The sequence below is a fragment of the Indicator indicator genome, chromosome 5 (assembly GCF_027791375.1).
Source record: "Indicator indicator isolate 239-I01 chromosome 5, UM_Iind_1.1, whole genome shotgun sequence".
Classification (NCBI taxonomy): Eukaryota; Metazoa; Chordata; class Aves; order Piciformes; family Indicatoridae; genus Indicator; species Indicator indicator.
In genome coordinates, this window is record NC_072014.1 from 31,858,337 (window position 1) to 31,878,638 (window position 20,302).

Genomic DNA, 20,302 nt, shown 5'->3' on the forward strand with positions numbered 1-20,302 from the left:
GGCAGAAACCAGTTAAGGCTGGCTCAAGATGACTCTCAACCTCCTGCCAGGCAACCCCACTGCTGCCTTGTTGCACAGACAGGGCAATGCGCAAGCCCCCTGGGGAATCAGAAGTCACTGTGAAGGCTGAGCTGGAGTTTAAGGTTTACAACTGCACTGAGATAGGCCTTAAGGCAGCTCCGTGGAAACAGAGACAATGCTGAAGGGGCAGCAAGGCTCAGTGCCAAATGTAGAGCATGTGTCCCCAGTTGGGGATCTGCTCCACCCTCCTAGCTTGCTGGGTTTGCCAGTATCATTGAACTGTTCATTAATGGGGTGTGGAAATAGCTGAAGCACAGGGCTAGGGAATGCTGGACACTCCAAAATCCAGCAGAGAGCTGATGTCCTTGGCTTCTAGATCTGGCCCTGAAGCGCGATGAAATGTTGGGAGTTTAAACCTATAACTACATCACAGCTGTATCTCTGGGACTCAGGAGCAGGTGATTTTGGTAGGAGAAGTGCCATGTATCTGATACAAAGCAGTAAATATCTGTCTGCCTCTTTTTAATGGCAGCTACTTGGAGTCACAGGAATGTCACACATTAAGGCAGGAATAGTACAGGTTCTGTAATAAAGTCACCAAAAATCATGCCACATTTTCACCTCAATGAAATTTTATCTCACTGTTTGTGAAAACTGAGGGGAAGAGCTTTCATCTGGGGACCCACTCTCATCTGTTCATAATTTCACATTGTTTTTTCCATTCACAAGACCGTTTTCTATTTATCTCTTTCAGTATTACATTTACTACCCAGCCAATGAACTAATTTGCACTTAGACAGCAAGGTGTTCTCTGTAGATGATCTGTGTCCAGTAAAGGCCATTTCCATTTTAGGGAGCAGAAAATCTTTTCCAGGAACGCCTGAGTGTGGTGGTTACCAAGTGTGGTGGAAAGGCACAATATTTCAAAAGCAAGTAAACAACACAGATGTATAAAATACGCCCAGGTATCATTAGTCATATTTATATGTTCTGTATCTGTAATTTGCTCCCACCTTTGACAATAAAATTATTGCTTCTCCACTCAGCGTTATAGAAGTCATGTGCCTTACTTTGTGCTCGGCTGTGGCTTGAGATGTGTCAGTATTAAAAACACATATCTTAATTTGGCATTTAGTAGGAACACTCAGCGTGAGTATTGTTGGAAGTGGTGTTCTTATACTAACACAAAGCTATTTGTCACATCACACATCTAGCTAATTTTCTGGTGGGTTGACAGTTGGGCCCATTGTCTGGAATAATTTAACGTGCTGTAGCTTAAACTTACTGTACTCTATGAATCATATACACAGATATTTATAATGGAAAAACTGTGTTCGTGCAGCATTGAGATCACACAAGTACAGCTGTGGGTCTGAATCTTCAGCTAGTGTAAATTTGGCCTTACTGGAATGTCACCAATTTACCCTGGCTGAGGATGGGCCAAACACATGTGAAAGGGAAAGATCTGGCAGAAGCATTTGCTTGTCCACCACCATCTGTAAACAAGAGACAAACACAAAAGCAAACACAACTTTCTGTTTAGTCCTTGGCTTAGTAAAGCATTTAGTTGTACTTGGAGTTCTATTTTAAACCTACAAGCACTTTGATTTGATTAAGTCTGTATTTATAGAGTGGCTATAGAAATTACGGCAGACTGTTTTTGGGGTTTTTTTCCTGTTAAAGAAGTTTTCACCAAATTTATTGATTCATTAAAAAAAAAAATGGACTGTTCTATTGAAGTCCAAAATGTATTCTGGGGCCAGTACATACCTGTCTGAGTACAGCCCTTTTCCTAGTGACCATTCATGTAACCAGCTCAGTGTCAAAGCCCTGTGGACGCTGCTGGGTTTTAAAGGCCCTGATCAGCCTGAACTGGGGTTAATTAATTGTAGTTATGATTCTTGTCTGAAGGCACTACAGGTCTTTCCTGATTGATTGTATTTTATAAAGGCAGCTCACACCCAAATCTTTCCAGGATCAGGCCCTTGCATATCAGCATAGACTGCACACATACCACAGATCTGTTGCACGGCATTATTTTTTTGGTTCAAACACTGGCTAAATTCAGTTGCAAGAGCTGTAAGGAATATGGCTTGCTTTATCTTTAACTGAATTGTTGTGAATACTTGAACTCACTTAATGAGGCAGGAATAGACTTTGTAGCTGGAAAATTAATAAACCTCAGGAGGGACTCTGGCAGTTAATGTTCTACGTGTGTTTTTTGTTTATATTGTGGAAACATATGAAAATGAACTTGTTTAGCTGTAGATGTCCTCAGAGTGGAACTTTCCATTTTCTGGTACAAATTAGTCACTAGCACTGGCTGGATAGTTTTAAAAATCCAAAATGCATACAGTCTCTTATATGGACCTCTCTTTAATAAATAATGAGTGCTTATCTCTAGTGTTTTCCAACCTATGGATCATGGTTATAAAGATTCTAAGTAGTTGATAAAAGGCATTTAATAAAACAGATTTATAACCATAGACTTTAATTAGCTGTAGCACTTGCCTTGAAAAATTTTATGGGGTCCACAAACTGGAAAAAATTGGAAATCACTGATGTAATAGGGATTTCATCTGGCATAAAATTAGTCTTCTACCCTCTACTGAACTACAGGCAAGATATTGTTTTAGATTAACTTTTTTTCTGTTTGTTTTCTCTTTGTTAGCAGTATATGGAGACATTAGTGGGAGAATGTATTTATGCCTAGTGCATTACATGTGAGACTGACTGAATTTTATTACAAAGCCCTGCCTCATGTTTTCTAAGTGCTCTCAAATTTGCTCTTCTTGTTTGGAACATAACCCATATTTCACTTTTCAGAGCAAATCCAGCAAACACTACTGATATTTGTCAATATTTATACGAGAGGCTACTAAGAGAAAAGGTAGTGAGGTAATGAAGAAGGCACTAATGTTGCTCTCCTGTTTTTGTAATTTCTTTTCTAAAGTTGATGCCAGAAGCACTGCATAGGTGATACTAGATGATGTCAGCTGGAGTATTTCCAGAAAAAAAAAAAAAAAGTAGAAGTCAGCATAATACAAAGTCCTATTAGGACCTTAGTTTTGTTAAAAGATAATAATGAACTATAACGAGTGGAGAGAGAGGACGTGTATCTAACAAAGAAATAAAAGAGCCAACTCTTGTGAAACAAAGAGCAGGAAAACTATGAACCCTCCCTATCCACATTAGAAAAGATTAAATACCTAGGAAGAGAACTTTTCTAACTTAGAAGACAGTGTTGACCCAAGATGAAATGTGTATAAATTGTCCATGAGTTTGATTTAGGTCAGAGAGTGTATCAAGAGTTCAGTAACAGGAGCTGAATGTTTCTGGAGCTGGTTCTCATAGGAGGAACTGAGCTGTGGCATTTAACTAGTGAACTAGTGAAGGTGGAGCTTCATCCTTTTATGAAAGGAAACGTTATACTGTGGTTAGCTGCCAAAAGCAGTGATTGGACTTGACTTGAGTGTCCCTTTGGGACTGTTTTCTTGCTATACATACTATATTGTTCTTCAAGACAGTGTGGTTATAATGGTTATCATTCTGCCCTTACTTACCCCTATGAGTTCGATATTTATGGCTCAGAATTTACAAAGAGGATGGTTCTCTACAAGCAGGTTCATAATTAATTCCAGACCTAGTATTGTGTTAGATGCATTTGGTATTTATTATTTTTAGCATGTATAAACAATTTCATTAATAAATATATTCAATTCACTGGCTGCCAAAACCATGAGGTCTGTAACCCTACCATCTACTACTTAGCATAGGGCATGTTGCCAGCCATGCGATGGGAACATCATCCTGTGGTGCTCTGCACCATGATTTTAGAATCTATTGCTAATGTTCCTCAGCAAGCTCTGACAGAAACCAGAGAGTAGAGGTTATTATTTGAAATGATGTTATAAATCTCTATTTTATCTGAGGTAGGACCGGACTTCACTCAGTCTGCCTACATGCTGCTCTGTATCTGTGTGTTTCTCCTCCTTTTTTTTTTGACCAGCTGTTCTTGCCCTGTGTTCACTAGCCTGCCAGATGTTACAAATCCAGGGAATGCATGGAGTCACATTCTCCCTCCGTAGGACTTACTCATGACCAGCTTGAGACCTGCTGTGCTGTCTAGCACTTAACCTGGATTTTCTAGTAGCTCATCAACTATGATGACAAAACATGAAGTTATGAACTCATTTCTGCCAGCAGGACTGATGTTGGAGATAGGATCTGATACCCTAACTCTCAAGTGAAGTAGCCTAGAGACCACATGTGCAGTAATTAGTGGCGTGTGCATGATCATTAATCACAGTAGGGTGGATGGGTTGCCAAAGTATAGGGTGGAGACCCTTTGAAACATTCTTAGTTCTTCTGACTCTGTCATAAGAGACTAATTTTCTTAATTAAATGTAGCACATTTTCAGCACGTGCATTCACTTTTTTTTTTGTTAGAGACTACAAGAGAGAATCGCATTGGAAGTTTACCTTCTGTTTTAGTGTGATCAACCCCTCCCTCCAGCTACTCAATCACTGGAAAACTCTTAACTACTTAATTGGTCTTCACATTATCTGTGGCAATGTGGAGAAGTGCCAGCCTGGGAGACATTGAGGACAATTCGTTCACCTGTTTTAGGTGATACAATGCCCAATCTCAGTTATTTTGTGCTCCTGTTTAGCGTGACTTCATGACTGCAGGAATGATTAGGAGTCTTAAAAGAAGAATTAATTCACTGTCAGTCAGCATGTCTCCAACTAAGAAGTCAGTCAACAGAATAATTAAAGATCCATTAATTTTGTGATAAGCACTAGGCTAGGTTTGTTAGGGCAGCCTTTTTCATGAATGGGATGAGATCAGCTGCCACAGTGCTGTATAGCAATGGTACAGGGGCAGGGAAAATGTCAGCTGAAACACTGTGTCTGGTTTAAGATGATCCCACAGGGCAGATTCCCCAGACTGCTCTTTATTGTATTAAAACTCCATTCCTTTGACAGGGAAACCAACTTGTCAAAGGATGTTGAACATTCTTCTAGGAGCTAGCCTCCTGAAACTGGGGCAGTCCTCACAGGCTTGAGTAAAATAGCAATTGTTGGGTCATTGCCATGCTCACATCCTTACTGGTGTGCTTTAATTAAGCCAACTAGGCAACACACTCATTTCAGGAACACAGGAAGCATCAGTGTTTTTTATGTGGAAAACAAGTTTAACTTGAAAGCTTTCAGGAAATATAGCTAGTAATATGGGCCAGGCCAGACAATGCTGACAGAGCTTCATGTTGAAACCTCCTGGCGACACACTGCAATCTCTCACAGCATCATCACAAGGCACCCAAAATCTAGGGTTTTCGAGCCTCAACTATTATTATGAGAAAATTGCTAGCTCCATTTTAGACTTCATGGTCAAAGAGAAAGGTTTGAAAGCACAACTCATTAGATCTTAACAGTAAATGTGATGCCATTTTAAGGCATTATTTATTTATTTATTATAATCCCATGATTATTAAGAAAACCTCGTGATCTGTGGGACTGCGTGATACTTATTTCCATCTATCCTTGCTTAGGATGGTGAAAGTACAGAGTTTTCCCTGCCAAACCGGTGTGCTATACTATTTTCTGAGTACCTGGGAAAACGTCTACAGTTGAGTAAGCAGAAATGCTTGAGAAGTCTCTGAAGAAACCAGCCCTGGAAACAAAACCATTGTATGCAAATCCCAGCAGTACTGCACCATGAGTGTGCTGCTTTGAGAGTCAAGTTGGCATTTCCACACAGCACTGGGCTGAGCCATTCGGCAGTACCAGTCCTCTTTGAAACTTGTTTGGGTATCCCAGATACAGTAATGCACTGCATAAGGCAGACATGTCTGCTCTCTTGTGAAGCCCTGGTTGCTGTGTAAAGCAAGAGTTATTGTAAATATGGGCTTATTAGTCATTAAGACTTAAGAGCCAAAAAAGTTTCTACAGAGGAAAGTGTATCATTAACTCTACTTTAGACTGTTGTGAATCTGCATTTTTTACTCTGCACTCATTCCTTTATTTTCTCCCAGCTCCAAGCCACAGGAAACAAAAAACTCTTAATTCTCTGGGCTTTCAAGTGAGACTTGAGAAAGTTGGGGAGAGATTCCAGACCATATTGATGAGGGATAATTTGCTACAGGCATAGGCCAGCTGAAACCAAAGTAATTTTTTTATGAAGAGTATAAAAGAAAGATTCAAAGTCTAAACTCAAATTGAATATCTTCCAAAAAATGCTATTGTCCATGAATAGAAGTTTAAAAACCATAATGTTTTGGAAGGGAGTACACATCCCATCATTGGGATCTGCTGCTCAGTGTTGGTTCAGAATTTTTGAAGGTCCATCCTTTCAATTGCTGTTGCATATTTCAGTTGATTAAACAAGATTAAAATATTGAAAATCTATAAAATTTCTTTTTTTTTTCTTTTTCACCCACCCCTTTGTGGTTCATTACCAAATTTTAAAGGCTGAAGTACGGTTTAACTTAACCTAGATTTTCATCTGATAATGTGTGCATAGATTAGATGGAGAAAATGCTCCCTATCCACAGAATAATAGATTGCTAGTTAAAATTACTTGTCTTTAAAAGATCCTGATTCAGCTTTACTGAGCATAAAATATTAGATTTACTGTTTATTTTTAGTGGATTGCTGCCAGTTTTCTTCTCCCTGTCTGTCTTTAAATTGTTTAAAACATAAAAAAATGTTTGCACCAAACCTATCTACTTTCAAGAAATCTGTGTTGGTTTCTCAGCAGAGATGTAAAATCTTGTTGTTGAGACAGGAACTTTGCTGTTATGGGATTTTTCTTTCTTTGTTGGATTTATGGGTTTGGGGGTGTTTTTTTTTCTTCCTTAAACCTACAAATTATTTTGTGTTAATGTTGCTTATTAAATCTTAATGAAGTGAGAAAAGGGAATCCAGTGAGAAAGCTTTAGGTGTCTATTCAGGTTGTAATAGGTTGTTTCATTCTCTTTAATTGCCAGTAATGTGTGAAATCCCCGACCTCATCCTTGCTAAAATCTTGTTATTTATACTTTCTGAAAAAATGGTGATAGGCGTGATTTTTATCAGCTCTATGGATACAAGTAAAAAAGCAACTGTGTCAATGATACTCCTCTGGACTTGCAGCATTGTAACTTGAACTAAATTTGACCTTTAAAACTATTCATCAGCACAAAATACAAGCTAGTGTACACTCTGTAGTTGCAAGTGTATTTTCATAAGTAAGAGATTAAGAAGTCAGGCATATATCACAGATCTGTGGGGCTGGGTCAGTGTATTGTGTCTGGTAGCATTGGAGCACTTGCAATGTTTATTTGCCTTTTGATAAAAGGGATATTCAGTATTATTTCTACAAATCCCCTGCATAAAGCAGTGCGCTCCCATGCTGAATCGAGCGCTCAGCGTGAAATGTCAAGTTCGTCCTAGGAATCTTAGGTGATCCATAGAGAGCCTTTACTCCTGGGAACACCATCTCTACAGGGAACCAGTAACTGACCCTGAGAAACTACAGCAACACCCAGTGCCTGAGCAGTGGGCTCTGAGTGTTCTTCAGCTGTTGCAGGTCAAAAATAGTTATTCAGTGCTAAAGAACAGGACTGCTCTTGACTGGAAGACATGTAAATACTATAAGAAAGATCTGGACTCATCCTTTCACCATAAGATTTTTGCTTAGAAGCTACATCACGTGCCTTTTTGCCCTAAAACACTTCCTCTAACACCAAGAACTGCACTAACCTGACTCCAGGTCAGGTTAGGGTTTTGTTCCTTATAATGAATTAATAAGTTGGGGCTTTTGTTTTGAAAGAGTCTTTATTAGAGGACAATTCCCCAGCTTGCCAGGATGTAGATGACAGAACGTGGTTTAAAGAGATTCTGTAACAAAGTTGTTTGCAGAAAGAAGAAATCTGAGATTGTAACACCTGCAGAGCTGTAAACAGGAGGAAAGAATTAAAGGTTCTTGCTTTGATTGCATTGAGTCTCCAACTCAACACAAACCAAGCCAAACCTAAACATGCTAATTCTGAGCTGACTTGTGACACCTTGTAACGAATGAACACACTGCAGATTAAAATGCCCATTAATATGCTATAAAACAAGGAATTTGTTTTGCCAGCTTTATTCAATATATTTTTATCTGTACTGGACTATCCATTTTGCTTGGAAATACATTGGGAAGTGGGAGAATTTAAAATGTGTACTCTTTATAGGTATTAATAATTTTTTTTTCCTTTTTTCTCTTCATCCCAAAAATAATAAGTGGAAGACAGACTGAGTTCTGGCTTTGGAATTGGAAATACCTAAGAAATATGAGTGTAGGAAGTGAAGTGGTTATTTGAATGTAACATTTGGAAACTTTATGTATAGACAAAAAAGAAAGGGGGGTGAAAAAAATCACATCAATAATATTAGTGGAATTTTTTGTCCATTTCTGGATTAAGGGTTCTTTATGAACTGCTAGGTCTTTGGTCAGTAGAGCAACCTCTGATTTTAGGTCCCTCTGTACATGAAATTCTCATTACTTATCGGAAAAGACTATGAGATCAGCTTACTGAGGAGCATGCTTTATGAGTTACATTTCCTGACCTATCGTTCTGTTAATAGTGAAACATGGTGACAATTTAAATGTATCCATTGCTCAACAACAGCTTATTTTGATGAGGAACCTCGATGAGGGGGCTTTGACTGTCTTGCATATACATTTGTGTCAGAACTGTGGGGGGTTTCTATTTTGCACAGTCTGAGTTTATTTTTTCATCCCTAACACATTTTGTTTGTTTGTCTGTTTCCTCTTCCTCTATTCCGTGTGAATATTTCTAGATGTTTGACTGGATCAGCCACAACAAAGAATTGTTCCTGCAGAGTCACACGGAGATCGGCGTGAGCTATCAACATGCCCTTGATCTACAGACACAGCACAATCACTTTGCCATGAATTCCATGGTGAGTTGAGGGCACGCTGTGAGCAGTGGGTCCATGTGCATGAGTGAGAAAAGAGCCAATATGTGAGGCCACTTCCAGTTCAGGGAGCACAGTGGTCCTGAGAGAAGTGAATTTACCGAAGTGGGACTTGGCTATGGCAGCACCCTCTTTCTGGGAAGCAAAGTATTGCTCTGTCCACCTAGACACTGATATATGATTTCCTCAGCTTAAGAGCAGCACAGCCCTGTAGAGCTTGTTTACCTTTTGGAGAGCAAATACTATATTTTTAAAGTTTTTGACATTTATTTGACTGGAAATTAATGAGAGATGTAGGTAGCACCTTAATAATTTATCCTTTTTCCCTGCACACTCTACTAAGGTACTTTTCAAAATCTTAGAAAAGAGACGTTAATCAAGCTGTCAGTTGTGGCCACAGTGGGATTTTGGCTTTTTTTCAGTAGTTAAATGGTCAGTCTTTTTGAATGCAGCTCAATTCACCTTAGGGTTTGGGTTTTTTTAAAAAAAGCTCATTATACATTTATAAGTACTTTGCTCACTTTCTTACTCTTTCCAGACACAAGGTATTTGTTTTGGAAACTGCTCTCCTTTCAGCACAGAAATGGGAACAGAATATATTGATGTTCTGATTGTTATGTTGATGTGTGTGTACCCTGTGTTGCAATAGCACAAGGCAGGGATGAGCCCTCTCTGGATGCTCTCCATCAACTACACAAAGGGCTGTGCTGAGGAAGCCAGATCCAACAGGTGTACTACTTCGTGCTGTGTACAGTCAGACCACAGTCACACTGGGGCTGAGACCTCAAAGGTGGTGCTTAAGTTGGTGGTGTAAGTCACTAGAGAGTCACACCCTGCTATGCCACCAAAGAGCAAGCTACTGGAGAGCAGCTGTCTGAAAGATGAAAGAGAGGTCCTGACAGTCTGAGGTCATTAAGGGCCACACACCTCTTTTGTAAGATTACAGATGTTAACCCTGGTATTCTGTCCAAATTCCAGATCAGGTAATTAACTTCTCTGGCCTAAATTCCACCCACCATTTCCACCTAACTATTCCTCACAAAGGTGCTGTGCCTCAGTAGAGCACTGCATAACAATGGAAGAGGAGAAATCTTTACAATGTCTATTGATGTATTTACCATGATTATATTTGAAAGGAGCACTGAAAAACAGGCTCTAGACACTTGATTGCTAAGCTTGCCACCACAATGCCATCTAGCAAAATGCAGGGTAGCACACCCATGTAACACTGCTGCTTACAGAATCCTAGAAAACAAATGTGTCCCAGAGTCTAGTATATTAAAATTCATTTGGCTTATGAAAGTTACAAAACGGGTCATAATTCTTCATAAAACACCATTAGAAGAGTCAAGCTGGGTCAAGTCCCTTTATCCTTTTTGTGGTGCTGTCTGGCATTATTTTCTCAAAATATCCGAGAGCTAAGCTTGGAAAGAGATAATTATTGCTAACAGGAAATTAACGAGTGACAGGGAGGGTCCCCCTAATGGAAGAAAAATTATTTTCCTCCATTCTTCTTCCATCTGTCCCCAAGTGAACTTTGGGGAATGAGGAATGAAAGGAAATGAGACCTTTGCTAAGGTCTTGGGGGAACTTCTGGGGACAGAGACCTCTCAGTGGCCGTGCTGTGGCTTGCGGCTGTGCCACCTCACCCTCTCAGTGCTGCTGAACTCCTACCTAGTAACTGCCAGGAAAGATGCCTTTTCAGCTGAGGGGAAAGAGTGCAGCAGATAAGGCACTTCCCATTTTGTGTGGTTTCCAGTATAACCCACATGTGGAAGCCCATACAGGTAGGGTGGTTCAATCCAGAAAGATTGTCTACTCCATGTCTTTAACATAGACATGTTAAATGTGGAAGGGCATTAATACTGAACACCTCTAATTTTGAACCTATAAGTATAGTGAGAGATGGCACTCAATTCTGTTCTAGTCTATCAGATTGAAATTTATGACTCTGGAGGAACCCCACAATGTCACAAATATGCCAAACACCATCTATGTTCTTAGGTAATCCTCCTTATAGGAATATAACTCAAAGAGGGCAGCACACCTGTAAGTAATTTTTCACACACTACTTTTCTTTTAGCTTTATTTTAAGGCCTAGAATCTTCTGTGGTGATGTCTTCCTTTAATTTTTGGATCAGCATCAATTCATACAGCAACAGTTCATTCAACATAGATTTCTGTTTTTAAAAATTCTTGTGATACTCTCAGTAGGAACTTTTATTTAAAAAGTCTTCAACAGATTTCAGCTGTCGAACTGAAGTTACATGAGGAGTTGTGGTATCATTAGTAATAGTAGGCAAAGTCAGGATAAGAAAGACTATAAAAATATTTCAGGACACAGATGCAACTCAGGACTAGGCTTTTTTTTTTTTTAAGTCTAAATGAGGCCTTCATGATATTTGTGAGAAATATGGGAGTTTTACTCAGTGCTTTAATTTCCTCATGGCCTTTCTAGAAGGGATTTCAATGCCAGGGTTGCACAGGCTGGTGAGTGAGGTGAGTTTTACTGCCTGATGAGGGTAGCTTGTGGAATTAAACAGGGCTGATGTCTTGCAGAGGGCTGAGCATCCTATTTTTGGAATGGTAGATGTGAGGGTATATCAAGCTGAAAAGACATTTGGAAAAGAGTAATAACCTTAAGCTGCAGGCTATTTGAACTAACCTAGAGCTGCGGGGTTTATGTCAGTATGGTGCTGCTGTCAGTAGTGATGCTCATTTTCAGATGGAGCAGATTCTTTGCTAGAAAAAAACATGGATTCACTCCTGGTGTCCCCAGTAGTCAGCACTGTGAATGGGAGGCTGTTAGCATGCAGGAGACATCAGCTTGCTGCATAGAGGTGTTGGGCTGCATACTAGTCACTCCTGTTGTGGTAAAGAATGCAGGAAAAGCAAGAGGGGATGGAAACTAAAATGACTCTTTCCAGGCCACAGCCCAGCTCCTGTGGTAGATGGTAGGTTTGTCTTTTGGCACACACGAGAACTCTGTGAAAGCCTGCTTAAAGACACTGCATTAAAGATGAAGCTCCTGCATTTGTTTAAGGCAAGAGCTGGTCACCAATGTACTCAGGACAAATTGAGTTTCTTGAATGAATCAAAACCAGAGAAAGTTGTGTGGTGATGCTGAACATAGTGGTAGGACATTACATACTTCAAACCTACACAGCAGACTGAGCTATAGCTTGATGTCAGGGCTAGAAATGGAGATCAGGTGTGTTTCATGGGTAACAACACTAGTGAAGCAGAATCTAGCTGGGAACAGAGAAACCAGTGGGAAAGAGCTTCTTGGGGCAAGATATACAAGGTCTGTGTATTTTGCCAAATTTTCTGACGTCTAGTCTGATAAGGTTTTTGTTTTTTTTTTTTTTTTTTTTTCTTTTTAAATTCAGTATAGTTTTATCTAAGAAAATTACAGTTCATGACATTAGAAATCGGTAATTGTATAATTCTATTGCACAACTGCCTTCATTCAACTGTCTCATTTTAATGCCATCATCTTAGTTCTTTTCATTCTGCTGAAATTAGCTAGTGTGTATTATTTAGTAATTTATGTTGCAGTATGAGTAAAGGTTTAAGTCAGTGTTCTAGGTGCTAAACACTTTTAAAGAAAGAAATGGTCTTTGCCTTGCACTCTGTTATGAAAGGCTGTGCTCCTACGATATTTATATACATCAGTTACTTCCAGACATCAAGAATCTTCTTGCATTAAGTTACCCACTTATAAATATTTGTGAAGTTAAGGATTAAGATTAAGTAACAGTGCAGAGGGTGTTAGAGAAAAAACTAAACCTGTGGTGAATTTTCTATGAGGTATGTAGTCATTTGTATTTATAGTCTGTTGTTCCTCAATCTCTTCATCTAATATCCTTGGCTTCAAAAGGAAATAACAGGGAATCCTGTCCACTTATTTTGCCAGAGAAGGGGGAGGTTATTACTCTCAGACCTGTTTGCAGTCCCAGGTAGAGATTTATGACTGATCCAAGTCTGAAAACTTAAGATTCTGGTGAGTTTTAATAAATTCCAGTATTCATTACAGGTTCATATCTGGAGAGCCTTCAAGCTCTCTCATGCTAATTGCAAAACTCACATATTTAGCTATCATGCTTTGGGCTCAAGATATGGAAACTGATTCAAGAAGAAAGACTTTTCAGACCCAGTTAAATGGTGCTGCATTTATTTTGGTATAAATCTCTTGGTTTCCAAGACCTGAGCATGAACTAGATCACGCTATATACTTTGTGATTTTGATGAAATTTTGCTTTATAATGTATCTATATTTAACAAAATATATTAGTCCCAGAAGCTGTTGAATTGAGAATAGTTCAGCTATCATGAATCCAAGTACCAAAATAATGAAAACTTGAAACACTCCTATTGGTTGTGAGGCTTGGGGTTGTTTATGGGTTTTGGGGTTGGTTTTATTTTGTCAATAGATTCAAGTCAATATTGAGGAGAATAATGTAGCTGAGGATGGCTGTATGTTTAGCAGGGAAAAACTTCAGTTAAAGTTGGGTCAGAACATAGACCTTGTGGTGTTTTGATTTGATTTTTCTTTACACTATACCTAGTGTCCCTTAAGCCTAGCATGACTAATAATAGTTAAAATATTCCCTTCAATTCCTCAAGAAAAAACACTCTCCAAAATGTTTATTGGGTCATGCCCTTTGTCACATGCTCTTCCTATACATCTTTATAGGCATGCTGTGACCAAAGCTCCTTCTTAGAAAAAACAATTTGTTACTCTGTTTTATACAATAATAATTCTTCCTTTCAAATGGACAATGTGGGATGTGGAGAAGTCATGCACTTGAGGTAATAAACCCTGCAGTGTGGTATTTTTCTTTCAAATAAGGAGCTTAGTTTGTTGGGTTTTTTTACTATGATTCAAGGCAGTGCTTATTTTCACTTCAGTTTCAAAATAAATTATGTTAGTCTTTATCACAGCTGCATAATGTTTATACTGAAGCAATAATACTTTTCACAAAGATGAATATTTAGCTCCAGCATCACCTCAAGTAAATTTACTAGGGAAAACAACCCAGTGTTTCAACGTGACACAAAGCATACTAGTTGTAGTTCTGCACTTGGATATAGGGTGCATGTGCCATTTGTTCCAACTGAATCTGTACCAACTTGCTTTGCCAGGACTTTTTTATGCCTGGGTCTGTTAACCTCCTTAAAGAATGAGTTATCACTTTCTGTGGGACATGCATTCGAAAGGCAGCGTTCAGTGCTGGCACTGCTTCCCATCCTGCTGTCAGGGAGTTAGCTGACTGGCACTAGCTGGAGATGCACATTCTCCTAAGTCACAATATATTTCAAACGTGTTACAATTATCACATAAAGGCTAATGATGTCTGTTGAAAATTCCCAACATTTGTCTTAAATGAATGGTATTTTTCTATATGTAGGCTGAGCTAAAATGCCATCCAATATTATTCTGCAACAGGCCACGTATAATTGGCCTTGTTATAGAAACTTAAAGGTCTTAAATATATCTCATGAGTTTATTTTATCACTGAAACATTCTGGTTTGGATTTATGTGTTAGGTTCATTTTACAGATGGTTTCTAAACTCAGTAACACTGCAAGCTGGATTTTTTTTTTTAATTTTATTTTGAAGAATTTTCCAACAATCCAATTTCACCTTCAATTAATCTGCAAAACCCTCCTCTTTCAGCCCACCTTCTCTGCTTGCCATCACAATACCTCAACTAGTTCTCTAGGAAATGAGATGAACACAGCCAAGTTCCTTGCAGATTTAATGCTCCTCACTGCTCATTTTTCTTTTGTGAGTGTAAGATATTCTTTTTATACATATATTAGAAGGAAGTATTGTTCCAGCTACATTTGGAGGGTTTAATTTAGAGGGAAGGTCTCCCAGCATGCCAGCTAGATGATCAGGGCTAAATTAGAGTATTTCCCTGTGGGAGCTCATTCTGCAATTGAAACACCACTAGTGTCAGTGCTTATTGGTGAGACTGAGGACTCGAATGTTAGGGACCTTGGCCCTGACCGCTTACAACGAAAGGAACAACTGTGTCATAGACACTGATCATTGCTGGCCAAAATCATGGCCTCATTTGCCTGACAGAAATAGACTAAGGATCAGGGTATGTAGACTTGCAAGGCATTGCAGAGGGCTTTCCTCACCTGAAGTTAAAAGAAAGTCTTGCATGCCATGATGAGGATGTACTTGTGGTGAAATTTTCTTTTGTTTGCTAGTCAAGTGATTTTTAGAAAGCAAAAATCTCCTTTTTGGACTAAAGTTACAAAGTTGAAATCAAGGCAATGAAAACTTACCTCTAACATGGGAAGTGTTTTTTGAAAGTCTACAAATACCTGTATAATATTTTTTTTCAGTAATAAATGATGTATCTTAGCCAAATTTTGGGTGTATCTTAGTGTCACTACAACAGAAAGTCAAGTTAAATGCTTTTACCCTTACTTCTAGACATCAATATATTGTTTTTTCATTGTTTGACCCATTGTAATCCTATATAGTCATAAAGAAGTGATCCCTTGCAGTTGTCTTTGGGAGCACCTCTCAGTTTTGAAAAAAATGATGAGGCCTTAGGTTATATTTAAAATGAAACTCTATGAACCTTCCAGCCTGAAGGAAAAAAATAGAGTCACAGACATTAGTTGCTCTATTTAATTTACTGCCTTTTTGGATAAAAATATCCATATAATAATGACATAGAAAAATCTCAATTCATTCAGTTTTTAGAGGTAAATAAACCAAAGCAAGAGGATGGTTTAACTTTGTGAAATGTCAACAGTTGAGTTTTGGAAGCATAGTTTTTTGTTTCTTTCTTTCTCACGACATTGCACATTGGCAGATAAAAATGAAATAAGTGTTTTACAATTTTATTCTACTTCAAGGTGGAAAGTAAATATTTTGCATCTTGTGGATTGAGGTCAGTTGCATGTTTTTCTGTTGCAACACGTTGCTGGAGTGCCCTACAACTGCATTGCGTTTTACCTTAATCCACAACAGAGATCCTGTCTTTCTCAGTTTTGCCCAGGGAACCTATCTGTCCCAGTAATAGGTCCTGAGATTGTAAAATGTGTTACTTCAGGTAGGATGTAGTATCCTGAGTTTCAGATCTTTATCTGAGTCTTTCCTCTGTCTTGATTTTCTGTAAGACCTTGGATGAATCTTATGCATCCATATCCCAGTTCAGTGTCTCTGCTTCACTGTGGTGGGGCAGATAAAGTGGAGGTAAAGCGTGCACATGTCTGGAAGTCAGAGGTATCCCCATTCCTCTGCCTGTTTGAGATATATAGAAGAGCTCATCATGAAATACTGCACTTGAATCCATTTATTGCTCAGAAATCAACAGGGGAAGATCAGGAGTCTCTGTTTCCTGAGCCAGTTCCACTTGGTGCACTAAGAATAAAGGTGGGAGCAGGTGACTGCCAGACTGCTCCTTCCTTTCTGCTGGAAAAGCTATGGAGTTAGTGGGTTGGCTACAGGACAGGTTGGTACTTTTCCATGAAAAAGTATCATCTAGGAAAGTGAAGTTTCATCCCTGAAAATCCTCATTTCTGTATAAAAATGTAACAGACATAACAATATATAAATCTTCCTAACTTAAAGAACAGACGCTATGAACATCTGCTGTATTTCAACTAATCTTACCTTTACCCTTCTACTAATTGATATATCTGTATACTCTATCTATAGGGAACCAAGGAATTCACAGTTGTGTTTCTCTTTGGTTATTGCATTTCAATGGCTGAGATAAATCCATAGGGAAAAATAAGTAAATAAATAAAAGCCAGCTGCACCTAACTGGTTCTTATATGAATTCAGCTTCAAGCAGTTCTTCAGCAACTTTTCCTTCAAATATAGCAAAGTTCTGTGTCTTCATGTGGTGCAACTGATCCAAGCTTTAGCAACTGTAGTGATGCCATGCTCTTTCCCACTGAAAAAACCTGACCATGTTGCAAAATTATTTTGGCTGAGGCTCTCTAATGAAGACATTTTTGGTTGAAAGACTTAAATAATTGGTCTAAATTCCAGTTTCCAGCCTGGAAGACACAAAGTGTTTAACTGCAGCTGGTGGTCAAAATTCCAAATCACAGCATCCTTTTTATTATATTTTAAACTTCAGAGCAATTTTGATTGGTTTCTCTAATTGTACTGGATAAAAAAAAAAAAAAGGAAAACCCAACAAATTATTTCTTTAAAATTAATCTGATCATTTTGAGCCAAATATGATTTTTTTTTTTTTAAATAAAAAGGATGTGTGATAATGGAAAAAAAAAAATACACAACCAAAAAAGCCCCTGGAGGCTGGGTATTGCTTTACATGCTTGTTATTTATGTGACAGATGTCACAGCCATGGTTCTACCAGGGAGAGCAGAGTGGCTCTAAGTGCTGTGGCCCACATCCTTCTTTCCTATAGGCATGAAGAGTGTGTTTCACAGTTGTATCCCACACACTTTGCAGACATGCTTTGCCCTGCTTCTCAGCTTAGTTTGAATCTGTGCCTGCTTTGGCAGCGCTCGGTTGTGTTTCATGTTTTGATTGGCAGATACCTTTCCACGTTGTGCTTCCATTCACTATGGTCAGATCCTGCTCGAACAAACACTTCCACTTCTGATTTATTATTTGCCCATGAGTAATACTGTTAAAACCATCAGGGCTGTGTCTGTCCTCATGCATAAAGGTCTTACAGATTCTACTCTCTAAAATTCCTAAAACCCTTTTGAAATACTTCTATGAGACAAGAAAACAGTGAGTCAACATTAACAAAACATCTCAAATTCTGAGTTTTTCCTTCCCTCTGGTAGAGGGGGAAGAAAAAGGAGAAGTGTTTACACCAAATGACATTCCAGAAATCTGCAACACAGCTGTCATTTGCCTTTTGATGGGACATCTTTGCAATACACTGTCATGGTGGCTATTTATTTTTAGGTTTATGTTCCTATGTAGAATGGGGGTGCTGTAATGAAATTATGTTGCTCTTCACAGTTCAGCTGAGAAAGAACTATCCTTCCACTGCTTCAATAAAAACCACTGCTTGAATAAAAACCACAATGGAAAATTCTTATTAAAAAAAAATACCCTTTTAGTAGGCTTTTAAGATCCTTCTAAATTCAGACTGTATTTAAATGATGTTTCTGCTGGAGAATAGCTTAAAGTAACCTGCAGAAAAGATAACATTTTAACTGAAGAATATCATTTAAATAGACATTTCTATGGAAACTCTTATACGTCTATAGAATATCCTTATGAAGTCTTTTAAATGCTTTAAGACTTTTCCATTCATTGGCACTTCATGTCTATAAGAGATTGTCAGAGAATTCTCAAAGGACAGAAAGTAAACATTCTCTTACAAATATGTGGATTTAGCATCCAGAAATACCAAGAATAAGACAGAAGTGATGAGTAGATCCTAACAGGTGAGTAAATAGCTAAAGTATGGCAAATTAGTTTTACATAAATAAATTCCAAGAGGGAAGGGGAGATAACATTGCTCGATAATGGCATAGATGTGCAAAAAGATTCCTGAGGGATGTATTTGTAGAGTGGAAGGTAGTATGCCTGCTATTCATGCATATTTAAGTGGGTAGTTGATTGCTCTCCTGAACTGCTCGGCTCTACTCCAACTGATGGTGTTTGGAATGTGTAATGAAGGCAGAGGGTGGTCACAGTTCTTCCTTCTCTTTATTTATGTGTGCTTTTTAATTTTCAGAACGCCTATGTCAATATCAATCGGATCATGTCTGTTGCGTCCAGGCTTTCTGAAGCAGGCCATTATGCTTCCCAGCAAATTAAACAAATATCAAGCCAGCTGGATCAAGAATGGAAGAGTTTTGCTGCAGCGCTGGATGAGCGCAGCACCATCTTAGCCATGTCTGCTGTCTTTCACCAGAAGGCTGAACAGGTGAGCTGCTTTTGTGACTGTCAGAAGGATCCACTGATACTTTGGTAATGGCTTTTGGCTTGTATGCAGCCAGGTTAAGAGCCTTGTTCTTGATGGAGCAGTGTCTCAGATACAAATGGTGAGATTTCCCCCCTTCCCCTCCAGATGTTACATATTCCCTGAGTGGATAAGGAAATATGTTTATGCCTTAGTGAGAATTAATCTGATCATAAGGGATGCGCACTGATGCAGTCCCTTGCTGCCTTATTTCTACTGCCTAACATTTCACCAGTGCTGTGGATATATTGAGGATTATTTTGGTAAGTATATATCTGCACTCTTATGTGTATGTGGTATGCACTGTGTGCACAAGAATATTTGCACTTACGTCATATACCAGCAGACAGTTTCTAGGAGCCAATGCACATAGTTGCTGATGAAACTTTTGGAATTCATTCTACCACCTACTCCTGCAGTGCTCTCCATAGCCCCAAATTTTGTTAGACCTCACTAAGTAAAGACGTCAGAGACAGTTAGGAACATACATGAAAGTTTTCCATGTCCCTAAACTCTGATTTGTGTCTGTAACAGCTACCAGAATTGGTCCATAATTTCAGAGCTACAAAAGATTTAAAATATGTCAGTGAATAAACCTTTGTTTTTTCACACCTAAACTAGGTCCACTTAATGGAGATAGTTCAGCTTTGATTGTATGTGGATTGCATTAATTTTCCAGTGACAAACACTGCTGTGGGGCTCTCTCCAGTATTGTGTGCTTCTTTTTCCAAGTAGTTACTATCAAAGCTATTAAGTGGGTGTGCCTGGTGTTTAGAAAATGACCCATTTCAAGACACTTCAAGTGTCTGAAGAAGAAATTATGACTGACAAGCCAGAAACTGTGCTCATAAGCCAGAATATATGTATGGAAAAATTAAGCTCAAAGAACAAAGATTTTCTTTACTCTTTGTTTCTGACTGTAGAATTATAACAGATTTTTCTTTATTTTGTGTTTCCTATTGATATTAGGCCACAGCATAGAGCAATTACTCACCCTACTGGGCACTTACTCATGTAAGCACACTCAGTAGCTCTAGAGGGACTGATACACTAAGAACATGCCCAGTACAAGTACGTTCCTCTCTGTACAATGGGCACTACAATGTTTAAGTCTAGTCTTCACGTTAAATATTTTCGATCATCTTATCTTTATAAAGAAAAATTTAAAAATCTTACATCCAGTCTATGATCACAATGAGAATGTTTAAGGTTTATTAATGAATTTGTTCTTTCTGGTTTGATTTGTTTTGTTTGGTGTTTGGGTTTTGGGTAGGTTTGCTTCTTTTTGTTTGCGAGCAGCCACCTATTTCTCTGAAGTGTGAGCCTTGCTCACAATTTATGAGGAGGTGCTGAGCTGTTGTATAGCATGAAAAGCAAT

At 38.6% G+C, this 20,302-nt stretch overlaps 1 protein-coding gene across 1 annotated transcript in view; it reads left to right on the forward strand.

Moving 5' to 3' along the window:
• The window catches only part of KALRN (kalirin RhoGEF kinase), a 507,955-nt gene that overhangs the window by 214,958 nt on the left and 272,695 nt on the right, over window positions 1-20,302 (forward strand). The window contains exons 6-7 of the mRNA XM_054381250.1: window positions 8,851-8,973; window positions 18,697-18,888. Coding sequence (XP_054237225.1) covers window positions 8,851-8,973; window positions 18,697-18,888 — 315 coding nt within the window. The remainder of the gene's footprint in view (window positions 1-8,850; window positions 8,974-18,696; window positions 18,889-20,302) is intronic.